The following is a 16,550-nucleotide window of genomic DNA, read 5'->3' as shown; positions in this document are numbered from 1 at the left end:
TCTGTAGTATTATTTTATGTATATATATTTTAGAGACAGGGTTGGCCAGGCTGGAGTGCAGTGGCATGATCATGGCTCACTGCAACCTCAAACTCCTGGGCTCAGGTGATCCTCCTGCTGCAGCCTCCCGAGTAGCTGGGATTACAGGTGTGCACTATCACCATGCAAGGCTAACTTTTTTGTTTGTTTGTTTTGGAGATGGGGTCTCACTGGGTTGTCCAGGCTGGTCTTGAACTCCTGGGCTCAAGGGATCCTCCTGCCTTGGCCTCCCAAAGTGTGGGATTATAGGTATAAGCCACTGCAGCTGGCTATAGTATTATTTTTAAAGTATTGATTTTGAAATCAATATGTGACTTTTGATTACAAATTCAATGTACCAATCTGAAGATTTCAATTACAGACAAGCCTGGGGATTAGTGTTGAGAAGTGGTACATTTGCTCAGACCCTGCATGAGCCTGTATTTGGCACTGAGAAGCTTTCGGGAGGCCCTGCTTAGCCGTAACTCTCCTCTCTGCAGATGACGGTACTTTTGAAATTGTAGACGGCTTCCCTGGGTTGCTCTTGGTTGACAGGTGTCCAAGGTACACATCTTCCATGCAGAGTTTTGTATTGCTGACTTACTATTGACTATTCTATTTTCTCCACATTACTGGCATTTTGGTGGTCATGAAATAGTTTATTCTGAAAAAGGGGGAAAATTAATTATATAGTTTGTGAAATCTAGATTAGGTTATAAAATGATCAAGTATTTTTCCCTTTTAATTATTAAGACATTGAAATATGTTCTGAAAACAGGCAGAGAAATGTTGAATATTAGTTATTATGTTCTGAAAACAGTCATATTTTTAAGCCCTAAATAAGCACATTATGGACAGGGGTTTCCCAAAGTTTTAGGCTTCAAGCCGTGTTGTTTTCTCACTTTTCTTTTGCCAACTAAAATGTTGTTTAGAATTGATATTGGATAGCGAACAGCTGCAGGTTCTGGCTGAATGTTTTCCTAGAAATACCAGTTTGGGAAAGAATTTCCACCCGTTTCCCTCTCCCATGAGCCATCGCAGTGGCTCAGGCTCATTCTTCTCACAGATCATGGTCCAAATGTTTATCAGGACGGTCAAGTGTCTGGGAAACAGTGCCAGTACGGTATTTTTAGCTGTTGGTGAAAGGAGAGATCACTTCTGATCTACTCAGTAGGGGAGTGAGGCTCTCCCTAAACATGGCAGGGAAACACCTCATTTCAAATTCAGAGATGCAGGAGGTATTTTGCTGTCTCATGGGAGGGTCCACAGGCAAAGGAGAACTGTTCCCACGACACTCGATCTCAGAAGGGTCCGACTTTTCTTACAGCTACTTTGGAGGTAGGTGGAGGACACAAATTCTGGATTAATTAGGCTCTGGGTCGCTTAGATCGGTGGTGAAATTAATGAGAATCAACTAAAGATCTTTCTAGACTATAAGGTCATTGAAGATGCCCTAATTTGCATCTCTTGTACAACTAGCTAAACCTCTTTCACATTTGTCAAACGGAATAAAAGGAATCAACATGGAAAACCAGTAGGATCATAGTATTACAGTATTGTGCTCAGCCACCTGCTAAACCTAACACAGCACTGCAGTTTTGAGGCATAGTAAAAATTATCCTGCCTTTAATGAGCAAAGATTTATCACCATGGGAGATATTCAAATGCAAGGCCCCCAGCTTATGGCAGTTGTCCAAGAGAAGTTCTAAATGTGTTTTGAATAGGGGCAGCAGAGTAAGTGTATATAATTTCGAAAAATTATCTTTAAGGACAACACTTTCTTCAAATTATTTAAGTTCTTGTATGTTTATTAGACAGCCATCTGAGTCATCTGTATGTTTGGAATATGTGAATGTGCTTGCCAAGGACAATCTATTCTGCATCAAGTGCTGTGCATTTGATAATTTACTTGTTTGGAGCTACTGGCCTATACATTTAGCAGCTTCACCAAACGCACCAGTCTCTGGAGCACATGTGGTGATTGGAAGACAGAGGCCCGTTTAAAACACTCCAGCAGCACCACAGTGTGGATAACAGAAGCCCTGAGCAAGGAGGCCGTGGCACGGGCACTGCAGATGCTCCAAGTGAGCAGCGTCCAGCTACCAGGATTAATTCAGTTCGTTAGTCCAGGGCTTAGGACGATGTCACGGCACCCTGGCCACGTCTACTATTTAATACAATGGGAACCCAAGAGGGCGGGGGCTGAAGGGAGTGTCTTGCGACTCCTCCAGAGCACGATTCCAGTGGCAGGACTTTCAGGCTCGATGGCCAAGGAGGCCTTGTCGCAGCAGGTAGCTGAGATAAATAGTTCTGCAGAACAGGAGGGGCCTGCACTGGCATCTCTCAGATTTCATCACATATGCCATTGCCTTTGTGTGAGCAGGTGCAGCTCAGATGAATGCACAGAGATCCTTCCACAACAGGGGCGGCCATCCAACAAGGGGTGATGCCAGACTTTAACCAGTCCGCAGGTTAGTGGAGATAATGAGCCATCACCAGCTAACCTCACAGCAATGCCACTGCAGAGGACAAGTGCAGGGGCCCTGGGGTTGGCACAGCCGGCTGCAGGGGCTCCATCCTTCCTGCGGAGAAGCAGGGAGCGGTGTTTGGGCAGGGTCTGCATGAAGGACAGTCTTAAACCAGCTGACTGCAATTAAGGAGCCTCAGGACTTCTGCTGTGACAAAGTAGCACAAACTGACTTGCTTAAGCAATAGAAATTTAGTCTGTCATAGTTCCAGAGGGCAGAAGTGTGAGATCAAGGTGTGGGGCAGGATTGGTTCCTTCTGGAAGTTATGAGGAAGAATCTGTCCAAGGACTCTCCCTTGGCTTCTGGTGGGTATAATCTTTGGTGTTCCTGGGCTAACAGAAGCGTCACCCTGATCTCTGCCTTCATTGTCACATGGTGTTCTCCCTGCGTCTCTGCCTTCATATGGCATCTTCTTATAAGACACCAGTCATGTTAGACGAGGGGCCCTCACTATGCCATCTGACCTCATCTTAACTAATGACACCTGCAATGATCCTCCTTCCAGATAAGATCACATTGTGAGGTACTGGGGATCAGGACTTCAACACAGGAATTTTTGGAGAATACAATTCAAGCCACAACAAAGGCCCTCAAACGAATGACAAACGTATGAAAATTTGCCATGCTATAATTCTATCTTATAGATTTTATTCTATTTTTAATCACTTGCAACATCTTAGAGGCACTATGAAGTACCTTTTTACTGCCCAGAGTAGGTCTTCTTTATCTACCCTCACTATCTGTCTCTTCTGGAGCTGAAGTCTAGAGAACAGAGCCTGCACCAGTGAAACTGTCCAAGGGTCACTGATGACAGAGCCGCTTTGCTGTTTCACCGTAAATAGAAAAACCCAGCTCGCTAAGCTTTATGCAATTTACAAAGCTGTTCTTCATTCTTTACATACCCTGTTCAATATTAAAGATCGTTTGAGGTTGGCACTGAGATTGATCATGAACACAGGTCTCCCTGCTTCCAGCCCGGGCGGCTTGCTCGAGCTCCGACCCACATAATCAATAGGCAAGCTCTACCTGGATGTTTCACGATTGAAGCTGAACCTGTACGAAGCTGCATCCATCACCTCCCTGCCTAACTAGGTCTCCTCCCCGGACCTTCGAGTGTCACCATCTGTCTGTCCGGCTGCCAGGGCAGAAACTGGAGAATCAGTGATTCTTGACTCTTCCCTTCTGCTGCCTTATCCAATCTTATTAATTAATGTATGTATGTATTTATCATTCACTGTTGCTTTTTGAAATCTGCAGCTTGGTGTCTTTCATCATTTTGGGAAAATTTTCAGCAATGATGTCCTCCAATACTGCCTGTGGTCTTCCCTCTCTCTTCCTTCTGGAATACCGGCCGGACTTTGGCCAGAACCCCGCCTTCCACCCTGCAGGTGTTCCCCTTCACGCCTGGTCTCTGTGCTGCACCTGCGATGACTTCTGACTCACCTTTCAATGCATCGAGTCACCCTTCAGGTGTGTCTAATCTTGTTAAACACGATCTTCGAACAGTACATTTCAATTACTGTGTTCTTTACGTTTTCATCTCAAACCTGTAAGATTTTTTTCTTCTTTAGTTTTCTACCCCCTTTAAGTATTTTCAAAATTTTCTCTCTTTAAACATGGTAAGTATTTTGGGTAGAATGGTACGCACTAGAGAAGATATGAAACCTGGCTCCCAGGACCTCAGCGACCTTGTCACTAGGCTTGCTGCAGATGGAACCGGTACAGATGAGGCCATGCTGGAGCGGGGCGGCTCTTAATCCAATACGACTGTGTCTTTTTAAGAAGATGGCCACGTGAAGACAAGAGGACATACGCAGGAGATGCCACACGGCAGGGAAGGCGGAGACCGGAGCCCTGCAGCTGTGAGCTGAAGACCGCCAAAGACCTGGAAGGGGGAGAGGAGGGCTCCCTACAGGTTGCAGAGCGCAGAGCTCTGCCAACACCCTGATTTCAGACATTTAGCTTCCAGAACTGTGAGAAAATAAATTTCTCTTGTTTTAGGCTACCCGGTTTTGGTACTTTGTTACGGTGGCCCTAGGAAACTAATACAGTAGCTTATGTTATAAAAGGTGTCTGACAGCTTCCATATATGAAGTTTTTGCCAGTCTGTTTTTGCTATTTCTTCTTTCTGCTGATTTTTGCTAATGGCATTGTGTTTTCTTGTGTGCTTATTTATTTTTGTGAGTTGTTCGTTTTCCCTGGGAAGTTGTCTGTAAGAATTTTTTGAGGCCTAGGAGGAAGGTGTATTCTTTCAGAAAGGTTCTCATTTGCTTCTACCACAAATCTGCGGTGGTGGTGGGGGGAATTAATATTATCAGCCTGGGACCATTTTAGAACAATTCACCATGGTTTTGTCCGACCACCTAATTTGTGCTGTAAAACTAAACAGGGTGAGCTCGTAGTTACAATTCTCAGGGATGGGTTCCCCCTTTCTGGTTCTGCTTAATGTCACGGCGCATTTTCTTGAATTCTTCTGGAGGGCTGGGGGTGGGCAGGTGTAATCCTGCTTCACCTGGACACGGCAGGTAGAGTCCTCCAGGAAGGCGGTCTCTCACTGGCCTCTCCCATCTGTGTGGGTCACTCAGGCCTTGAAAAAGTAGGCTCAAGTTTGCTAGGTTTGGCAAATGACTCAGGGAAAAGCTATTTAATATTCCACTTGACTCCTGCCTTCACTTAAATTCGGACCTGATATTTGTTTATTTTCTGGTCATTTTGTTGATGCTTTAAAAATGATTCTTAAATTATTTTACCCAGCATTTTTCGTTGTTTTAGGTGGAACAGTCAATCCCAATACTAAACCAATCCCATTACTGGAATCCCCACAGCCCACCAATCTAGAAGGCCTACAACTGACTGTCCCTCTAAATATTTTCGAGCCTGGCGTTAATATTCCAGCTCAGGCTGCTGTAACATCTGACCTGAATTACCGTGGAAGCTTCTGCTCTGGTCTCCCTGCCTCAAATCACATCTCCTCCACTCTCCCCTGTGCACTGCAGCCCCTCCCCTGCCTCAGACACTCCCCTGGCCCTATGTCCCCTCAGGAACAGTCCCAGTTCCTAAGCAGACTCTGGGAGCTAGTTCCAGGTGGCATCTCCAGGTCTACCCCCTTCCTCCCATTTTTTGCTCAATTATGGTTCATTTCCCTTAAGTTCCATGGTCGTGTATTTTTTTTTTTTTTTTAATTGCACAAGCCATTTTCTTAGCCTGGAATATAATTTCCCTTGGTTTTGGTCTCTCTGTTTGGGGAGCTGGGAGAAGGGTGCAGGATGTTCTTTTTAAATGAGCAAACAATTTGGGTCTAAACGAACATTGAAAGCTTTCCTGCTGCTCACTGAGCCCCCACCTGGTTCAGGAGCTTCCCATGCGTGTGTTCCCACCTGTGCTACCCGGCACCTTGTGCAACAATGTCCATGCATGTGGAAACATCTGTCTGCCTCGTCAGACTGTAAACTTGCTGCCAGCAGGATTGGGTCTCTAAATTCACTCCTTATGAAGGCAGTCAGTACAGACCTCTATATTTTCTGCCATCACAATAGTAGTAACCTTATCACCAGAGAATACAGAAAAAGCTCCTAGCCCTGTGTATGCTAAATGAATGCTTAACAATATTTTTTCACGGTGTGCATGTGTGTACGCATCGATGTTTAATTTCTGCATATAGGGTAATGTTCTTTTGCATTGAAGCTGGAAAGCATTCCAGGTTATATTAGCTGCAAATAACTTAGGTTTTAAATTACCTATATCATTTCTATTAACAACATGGATAGTTTTGCCTGTCACTTGTTATGAGACCAGCAGAGGGAGACAGTGAGTATTACAAGTGGGTTTGATATTTGCATTCTCAAATGGGTACCATCTCTTGCAGATTTTTGTTTTATTAATAACTTTTATTGTAGCCAAGTAAGATTTTTTGATCTATAAATTAAAAATGTCATTGAAATGTGCATCAGGATTTTGGGGGAAAACACTTTTTTCCCTGTAAATATTCTACTAGAATAGTTTTGGGTTTTCAAAAAACATTGTTGAATTTTTTTTCTTGAGGGAAACAGATATCAGGAACTTGGTACCTTAATACTGCTATAAATGTCCTCTCTTTACAGTCTTTGTATAGTTTACTTCCTTTTATTTTCTCTTTTGTATCAGTCTTTCTTTGACTTTAGACCCTTTTCTTGAAATGGAACATTTTGGGGAAGGATGGTTATTATTAATGGAATACCAAACAAATTGCTTGAGATAGCAGTTAAGAGAAAAAGTGGAGAATATACAAATTAGATTATTATGAAAGGTTTGAACCATCATCGGACAGCTAAGATTCACGAGGGGACAAGAATGAAATGGAGTATTTTTATACACTTAAAGCAAACATCACTTTCTTTTATGTATAACTATTTATTATAAATCTAATAAAATCCTTCAAAAACTACTTTTTGTACATATAACTCTGTAATCAAGCCTAATTTCCCACAGGAAGATTTTTTCATATTAAGTCAGCCAGATGGACAGGAATACCAAAAGAAGGTCATGTGCTTTTTTTACTTTTTTGACATAAGCAATTTTATTTATGTTAACCTATAACCAAGAGAGATAATATATCTTAATGTAAATAGTACATGTGACATTTTTATCTTTTTAAAAAAAGTTTCTCAATAATTAAGATAAAAATTTTTATAAATTTAGATTAAATGAAGACTAATCTAGTTGGCATTAAGCCACTTTCAAATAAATTCATTCTGTAAGAAATTTAGACAGTTCTTTATTGGAATGGTTATGACAAAGACTGGGCACATTTTTCAGAGGCAATAGAATCTGAATTTTCTACAACTTTGTTGAAATGGATTTAGGAACATTTGATGTAAAACTATAACTAATCAACCCACCTCAGTATCTAATGAAATATTGTGTTGGTCGAAGGAAAGATTTTATTTTACTTATCCTAGGTCATGAGTAGAGAATAAACATTGACATCAATCCATTGGAAAAAATGTTTAGCATTTCTTTCTACAGGGAGAAAACAGGACGCAGAATTACTGGCAGAAATATTACCAGACTAATGCATTCATCTATTGTTTTAGAAGTTTATCTGTTGCCTTTTTAAAGTTGTGATTTGTATCTTTTTTTGGCATTTTTGTGACGGGAAGATAAAATATTTCATAAAAATATTAAAGAATGAAAACATTAAAAATCAAACACCGTTTGGAGAAAACATTTATAACTGGAGAATTATATAAAGTAAAATATTCCAAAAAATTCAAGGAATTTATGGTGAAATATTACCCAAGTCACTAGTAAATAAAAAGCTCTTCCTTTCAAATTCCTTAAGGTTACATATGATATACAACATGGCTTTAAAATATAAAAAGTTCTTTAGCAGATGTTACCCTGGTTCATGGCAGTGTAAACTGTAAAAGATACAGGAATCTTTTAAGTTTCCTTAAAAAAAAAAAGTCTGTCCTTTCTAAATGTCATTCAGACATAATTTCACAGTAAACACTCAGATAAGTTAGAATGAATGAGTACTTGGAACTTGTCACCTAAATAAGAATGCCAAGCACCTGAGAAGTCACATGAACAATAAAAAGATTTTCTCATATTAATAATGCCGATCCTTCCCTCAGTATGAACCCACTAACAGTTTCTGTGGTTCTGTGTCAAACAGAAGTTATGCAGCTGCGAGAAGATAATTGTCAGAGATAAGGCCCACACTCTGGAGGCATCGGTCCTCTAATTCGCTGCACTTACTCTATCTACCCGGGAATGAAAACACAACTGGTAATGCAGGGGAAGTGGCTGTTTCCCAGGAAAGGAAGTGGCCTGAAAACACATCTGGCAAAGAGCTTTTTCTCCTCCTTTGGCAGTCAGATACTTATTTTAACAAAATATACAGTTCCTCACCTCTTACAAAGGTGAATTCTATGGAGCCAATGCCCCATTCCAAGTGGATGGCCTTTAATTTGTACTCTAAATATACCGGCTCAGCTATTTTATGTCAAATGCTACATTTAATTGGAACTAGAACAGGAAAGAGTGCTACACTAGGCGTCGTACTTCATCTCAGAAACTTTCTGTTCCAAAATGTACATCACACTGTTCCAGCTATCTCCATTGGATGAAATTAAAGACGCAAAGAAAGCAGAAAAGAATCGTTTGAACCAAAACAATGAAAATGTATACAGAATGTATATGTAAAGCTTAACTGATGCATTAGACAATACATTGGATTTCCAGGCAAATCCATCCTAAGCTATTATAGCATGTAACAATTTGACGTCGATTCTGCATTAACGAATTGGTTTCTGTGCTGGTAATAGGACGGTCCCTGTCCACAGATGCCACAGGTCTGTGATGTGATGCACGGCGGCTTCCACACAAGACCCAGTGGCTCCAGCTCAAGATGACCAAAGGCCACAGAGAGTCTTTGGTAGCAAAATGGATTCTGTCACGAGGGATGTGTGTTTGTGCTGCACAGAGAGGACAGCCAGTACTAGGCGGTGATTCTCGATCCTCTCCAAAGGAGGTTGAGTTTTGCCATGTTAAAATTAGGGTAAAATTATTGCTTTAAATTCTCCTTAAATCCATCACCTTTAATGTAAAAGAAAGACACACAGATGCACTTGGCTCAGGGAATTCCTGTCCTCTCACCTCATGGAGCTTTGCTTTCCTTATCTGCTGTATCTACCTTACATGTTTACACATGTGTGTTTATACTTTTCTTCCTTTACTTCTATCTTTACAGTAACTTGAAGGGGCTTTCCTTTGGTATTTTTTTCACAACCCATAGCTGGAAAAATCATAGCATTCCAGAATCAGGGTTTAATATTAATTCAAACTGATGAGCAGCTCTGGAGCGTGGCAACAGCTGACGCACCAATGCTTTTGCAGAATGGCTCTAGACTCCTATTGTGGTTCTTCAAATCCAGTTCACATACATCACAATGGAGCAGAAACAGAGATCACCTGTGAGACACCTAAAGGAATAACTGTTATAAGGAGCCTGCTTTCAGAAAGATGAATTATTATTATGATTATTTTTTGGCCAGTTGTGGCTGCTTATTTAGTTCTCATTATTACATATAATTTGGGTGGAAAAAAGTAGCAAAAATAACTTTTTCTCTAACAACAGTTGTATGCCCAGTGAACTTTCTAATGGTTTCCCTATATAATGACTGACTTTTATTAAGCCAATTTTAAGCTGGGCACAGGGAGAGAGAAGAGATGGCCAAGATGTCTCAAACATCCCTTTTGATTCTAGCCAAGCACCCTAGAGTCCCAAGTGTGCCCATCTGCAAATGGCTTAAATCAAAACACAGTGTCCGACCTTCATTTTTTAGAGTATTTCAGCACTAAGACTTCCTCATATACCAACAGGTCATTTTCCAAAAATTAAAGCCAGGCTGGCCAAATAAGCCTGCCCCAGTCACCGCCTCCGAAGCCTGTGGCAGCGATGGTGTGAGGACAGCAGACTCCGGCAGGTGGGTGGGCTGATGGGGCAGGCGGGAGACTGGCTCAGGTGGGGCTGCCCAGGCCTGAGTGGAAACCACCCCAGCACAAACTACCCTGTAAAACCAGGGCACCAATGTGCCTCTAAATACAACTGAGCACTTTCCGCGTGTTTTTCAATTAGGCAGGGCTTTTTCAAAGCACGCAGTCATGGTGTATTGTTGGGATGTTCTAGGTTGGGAAAGCAACACCACCTCTGTCCCTGGCTCAGGCTGGTGGTCCCACTTCCATCCCTTGACCTGGTTAAATACCGAGTATCAAACTGGCCCACTAGAGAAGAGCAGAGGTCCCCTGGGTCTGCTTGCAAATCCTCTCTGGCAACCCACAGCTGGGGGCTGCCCCACTTTGCGCTGATTTAAGGTAGGCATCCCTTTTTGGTTTCTGGCTTCTGTAACAGCCATACGGTTTGCTCTGGGGGCCCTGGAGCCTCTGTTGGGCTGTGGGGTCTGATTCCACAACCCAGATAGCAGCAGGTCTGTGCCACCATCGACCTGCTCTCCTGGGCTGGGTGGGCAGAGAGGCCACAGCCCTCAGGACACCCTTTGGTTCTAGGGCCTTTGTTCAACAGGGCGGAATGAAGCAACGGGGCCAGTCACAGAGGTCCTTTGTAATGTCGATCTCTTTCTTTAGGGGTGTAGGTAACTGGTCTTTTAGTTCTACAGAGACTAAATGGGAGCCTCTGAAATGTTAGCTGATGACATACAATATGGGGGAGAAAACAAACATTATTAGGAAAATAACACTGTGCATAGCTGTTCAGCAGAACTATTAGGGAAAAAAAAAAAAGGCTGGGTAAGCAGGGTGCTTTTGGGAAGCCTGCAACAATATTTCTCATTGTATAGCCTCATCTGCTATAAACTATTCTGTCTACAAGTCATTGAAGAAAACCCAAGGTTTTCCTTGCAAATGAGCAGTTCTGAGACCTGCAGTCAGGCCTGAGAGTGGAGGGGGTTCTGAGCTGCCTTTGGCCTCTTCCCCCCGGGCCTGGGTGAGAGGGAGCAGGAAGGCCTGGCCCATGGCACACGGGCTCCAGGCTCCCTGGAGGGTCTCCTGCTGGCTCTCCCAAGTTGCCCTGGTCAGTGGTCTCGCAGATCCTGTCTGACCACACCAGTGTCTCCGCTGCTCCTGCAATGCGGCCTGTGCCCTCCACTGAGGCCATTTTCCTAGTACTTCTTCCCCACATTGGAAGCTGCATTCCATATCCAGCTTCAAAGAGGCACTTTCTCTTTGGGCAATGATCCTGCCCCTTTCCCTGGCATGTCTCATGCTTCCCCGTTCTGAACGAAGCCTCGCTGAGGGCCGAGGCAGTGGGGAGCTCCCTGTTTACGCTGGCTGTGCATGGTGCACACTGTGCTGGCCACTTCCTATACCCCTGGCAGACCCCCATTCTAACTGGGAGGTCAGCAAACTGCTGCCCACGCCTGGTTTCTAATGGTCTGTGAGCTAAGAATCGTTTTTGCATTTTTAAATGGTTGGAAAAAAAGTCTGGAGAAGAATATTTCATGACATGTGAAAATTAGGAGACATTTAAATGTCAATATCCATGAGCAAAGCTTTATTGGAACCCGGCCACGCTCGTCCACTTACGTGTTGTCTAACGGCTGCTTTTGTGCTACAACAGCAGAGTTGAGTGGCTGGGCCAGGGACGTAGAGCCCAAAGTATTTACTATCTCACCCTTTACGGAAAAAGTTTGCTGGCTCCTGATCTAACTAGAGCTTCTCCTGACTCTCCGGTTCTAGTAGTTTCCATTTAGGAATCTACAAAGAGCTGCTCCTTCCATGTTCTGGTCTTGAGGGACCAGATGAGGACAGGGTCCATGCCACCTGCATGCCCGACCAGGGTCCCCCTTCAAGCAACATCGTCTTCCTTCTGTGGTACTCACAGTTCTTTCTCTTACCACACTCTATTTGTTTACAGGTCTCTTTCCCTCCATACACCATCAGCTTCTGTAGGTCAGAAACCCAGCGGTATTAATCTCTAACCCTAGTGCCCAGCAGAGTGTCTGATACAAAACTGGTAGGCAAAAAGTACTGGTAGTATGTCCTATTCCTGTTTCTCCCTTTTAAACCACCCCACTTGCCTGGAAGACAGTATGTAATATCCATATCTTATAATATGCTTTTTCAAACAGGAAATAAATTTTGAAGAAAAATTTGCACTCTAGGCTACTGCCTCACATTCAGTCAGAGAACAGCACAATTACACTATCTGAGGTCAGAAGAACTGATTTCTGTTTGATGGAAAGTGCCTTTATAAGAGGGAATTAATATTCCTAAGTAAAATTTAGGATTAAATATCATCTTAAACCTAAAAACCCTATAGAGAAAGGATGATCTCTGTTTTACAAGTGGGGAAACTGAGGCTTAGAGAAGTTAAGCATGTGCTGGAGGTCACACAGAACCGGGGTTCTAACACAGGCCTAATCTTCAAGACTTGTCATATACATGCTTTGCTCTATGGTTCGTTGTCTGAATAGGCATATTTTCTCCAATATGTTTCCTTAGTGGAAACCATGTACCAGGAACTTGGTGGAATCAAACTCTTTTTTCTATAATGTGACCCTTCTAAGGGCATGCATTCTAGCTTTCCTGGGCCAGAGAACCCTTTCTCAGAAGATGATCCGTGCCGTTTTATTCAAATATTCAACAACAAGATCTAGGGATGGGTTTAATATTAACAATGTAGTGCTAAGTGTAAGTGATAGGAAATAAAAATATCTATGATTTCAATTGATGAGAAAGTCACAGATATTGACACTATTGTTTGTTAACTATTCATAGATAAAGGAAAGGCTGTATTTCAGTTAGAGCTTAGTGAAAAAGGTAAGTATTTTTTTCCATCCAAGCTCATGAGCCCCATGAGTTCTGTCTATGGACTTCAGGTTAAGAACCCCTGTTCTAGAAGTAATTTGGGAGTCAGTCCATTGACAGGATGAATTTTTTAAACGGTCTAATTAGGTCTCCTGAAAACAGATCTAAGGAAAAAAAATTAGGTGTACTAATTCTACATTCACCTATGAATTAAAATCATATTTCTTTAATCCTCTGCAAGTTGGTCTTGCATAATACAGACTGATACTTGGTTTTCACGGGTACATGTGGTCCACTAAGTCAGTGTAGCAAATATTCTACTCTCACCGGGAATAATAAATCTTGTACACTGAGATAAACAGATCACAGCAAAGGCTGGAAGTTTTTTCCCTACGTATACTTGGGCTGGTGAGTTAATATATTGTTAATCTCTGAAGTATTGAGTTTTAGTTGTTAAAGGAAGTAACTAGTAGGACTTACAGAATCATAGAATTGAAGTAGAAAAGTCTTGGAAGTTAGTGCAACCCCTGAATTTTAAAGATAAGGACACTAGAGCGTAATTAAAAAGAAGTGATTTGCCCACACTGCGTGGGACTAATGTAATTGATAATACATTATTACAAAATGATCAGATTTAAATAAATCCTGATGTTATAAACAAGTTAGTGTTCCTCTCTCAATACTTACTTAAATTCTGATTTCTCCATAGTAATTCAATGAATTGTTAATCAGTCCAGTATATTTTGAGTTTACTTTGAATACTGAAGTGGCTACTTTGTTTAAAACAAATGTCAGAGCTCAGAAACTGATCTTCCTAATGTGATTTAACAAAGCAAGATCTTCCTATCAAACTCTTAAAATGAAAATTTTTTTGTAACTTAGCTAATAGTTCAAAAATCATGTAATACCAGTGAAACTATTTTTTCCCTATGCAAAGGCACAGAGTTTACAAGAGCCAAACTTCTTCCTCTTTATTTGTAATAACAAAAATAAACCCAAGTCCTGACATATTTGTAGTATTTTTATTCCTAAAGGAAAAAACAGGAACTTTCATTGTACTTTAAAATTAAAGTTATTACCTCAGATATTTTGCCAGCTTAGCACTGTGAAATCAGTTTCAGACAAAAGAGACCAACCGCTCTCTCTAGGAAATACTTAATTAGGGTGGTGCCTAGGAAATGCCCAGGGGTGCTGTAACTGATCAGTTTTTCCCAGAGGGTTTCTGCAATATACAGTCCTGGCTGGACAGCAGGCATTCTGCGCTGATTTTTCCTGTTGCCTGGCTAGTGACCCCCTACAGGAAGATAACGGGTTAGCCAGGAGGGCGGAGCAGCTCGCTGCACATGTCTGGCTGCTCTTATCAACTTATCATATAAGGAAAGGAAAGTGATTGATTCGGATACTGACACTGTAGAATCTGGGGGGAGAGAGAGACAAAGGAGCAAGAAGGCTGCTCTGTAGAGCGAATGCAGCCCTCCCAAGTGAGCAGGACTGATCTTCCCACCGCGATCTGACAGTTCACTGCATGCCGGCAGGGAAGGCAGCATTGAAAACCAAGTTTGTCACTGGGAAAGGAGGAAAAAGAAGACTTTTCGTCGATGGACCCAGCCATGGCAGCTTAGCCCTGCCTTTCAGACGGCAGCTCAGGACTCTGGACTCGAATGTGCCTTGAGGTTTGCTAAGCTGGTGGTTTATTACCCGAAGAAAGAAAGAATGTGGCAGATTGTTTTCTTTACTTTGAGCTGTGATCTTGTCTTGGCCGCAGCCTACAATAACTTTCGGAAGAGCATGGACAGCATCGGGAAGAGGCAGTACCAGGTCCAGCACGGCTCCTGCAGCTACACGTTCCTCCTGCCAGAGATGGACAACTGCCGCTCTTCCTCCAGCTCCTATGTGTCCAATGCTGTGCAGAGGGACGCGCCCCTGGATTACGATGACTCCGTGCAGAGGCTGCAAGTGCTGGAGAACATCATGGAAAACAACACGCAGTGGCTGATGAAGGTAGGAAAAAATCAGTCTGATTCTGGGCACAACTGATGCTACTAAGATCAGCTCACAGCTTGGGTTTTGATAACCAAAAAGAAAAAAAAAAAAAAAAAAGGATAAAAAGGATTAGAGGCAGGAGAGCTGGTTGCTGGTGCCCCAGAATGAATGATTATTTCTTTTATTTTATCCCAGGGTGTAAAGTAGTCCCATGGTGAAAAGCGAAAAGGATTAGTTGAAAAGAATGCCAGAATCAATATAGAAAAATCTCTAAAATTAGAAATCTTTACTAACAAAGTGGAGGAAATGCACTGCTCCGCGAAACTAGTGCGCTGTTCTGTTTGTTTATGTCCTTTAAGCTCAGAAGCATCCATTCCCAGGGGCGTCCTAAGCTGGCCACGGGCAAGTGAGGGGGGCTGTGAACAGCCTGGGAGCCGGGAAGAATGTGACAACCATGCTAGGACCCATACACAACCGGCGGAGTAGAGTGCTTTACCAATTTCCTGAATTTATTTACTGAAATAGATTGTGACTCCTGGTAAATGAGAGGAAATTAAATAAAGCAGACCTCATGTTTCTCAGAATCTCAGGGCTCTACCCCGAAGGGCTTGCCATCTGGAGACGAGGGCACGTTCCCCAAGTCCCCGCAGGGACTCAGCACTGCGGCCCCAGTGCTCCGTTCCAACAGCTGGCTCTGAACGCGTCCCCACGTGGGACGGTTATGCTCCAGTTATGCCACGACAGGACGGTCTGACAGTTTGTTCTCCCGGCTAAGATGATTCCACTGTTTCATAGACTTTTTACAGAGAGTGTAACCAAAATAGGACATGGAAAGCTCTGGTTTTCTTTCACCAGTGATCATTTTCACATGTAAACATGGGAACTATTCATACAAAACCCCAAATGACCCTGGAATTTTCTTTATATAGACTATATATATTCTAAAGGGTGTTTAAACAAGATGCGTAAATAGATTGATGGGTAAATAGTATAACGATGACATTGCATTCACAATGCTTGCATTCACAATGCTTACACGGCAGAGAACGTGATGTGATGATTTCAAGCCATACAAAACCTTTTAAAAGTTAGTGAGCCTCATTTAACACTTCCCCCACCCCAAAAGTATAATTATTTTCTCAACCTTTCATTTCCCCGTAAGCTTTTTGTTAGAACACCTTATCTTAATCTCAGAATAGCTCTTGGATCCTAATCTGTGTTTCTCATTAACTTCCCTACCTTCAGAGAGGAAGCGACTAAACTATTACTTGAGCCGTGCGCCTAAATGAATGAATGCTTCCAGCACCACCACTCATTGTGACAAGGGGTGGGGGATCGCTTCAAATCAAAGAATAGAAAACAATAAAAACTTGCCAAAAAGACCTGTCGGATAGAGATAATGTAATGTGAGTCATTGGCAATGTCTTTATAAGCTCCTGGCTAAACTTCTAGTATGTGTCTCTCCTTTCCCAGGTCACTGTGGTGTGCTTTTGAAAATCTTCCAATAATTCATAGATGTGCAAATGGTAACGCTAAGCTTCGAAAGTATGCTGCAACACAGGTTCAGATATGTGGAAGGCAAACCGTATCCCAAACATCTGCTTAACTCAGACTTCCTATTTCTTTGTAAATTGTCATGCTCGGGTTTAACAGCCTCCCCGTATCTACTCTGGCATGGGTAACAGCTCACAGAGCCGCAGTGAGGGATGAAAG

The 16,550-nt window shown here is 42.5% G+C and overlaps 2 protein-coding genes across 5 annotated transcripts in view; one reads left to right on the top strand and one right to left on the bottom strand.

Moving 5' to 3' along the window:
- MCPH1 (microcephalin 1) overlaps window positions 1-16,550 on the bottom strand; it is a 174,638-nt gene that overhangs the window by 40,029 nt on the left and 118,059 nt on the right. The gene's annotated exons all lie outside the window — the stretch shown is intronic.
- Window positions 14,568-16,550, top strand: part of ANGPT2 (angiopoietin 2) — a 48,504-nt gene continuing 46,521 nt past the window's right edge. For all 4 annotated transcript variants that reach the window (XM_069485066.1, XM_069485065.1, XM_069485064.1 and 1 more), the window contains exon 1: window positions 14,568-14,855. In XM_069485066.1, coding sequence (XP_069341167.1) covers window positions 14,568-14,855 — 288 coding nt within the window. The remainder of the gene's footprint in view (window positions 14,856-16,550) is intronic.

This window comes from Eulemur rufifrons, chromosome 12, assembly GCF_041146395.1.
Source record: "Eulemur rufifrons isolate Redbay chromosome 12, OSU_ERuf_1, whole genome shotgun sequence".
NCBI classification, from domain to species: Eukaryota; Metazoa; Chordata; class Mammalia; order Primates; family Lemuridae; genus Eulemur; species Eulemur rufifrons.
Note: the sequence above shows the minus strand (reverse complement) of the source record. Positions and strands in the feature narration are given on the sequence as shown.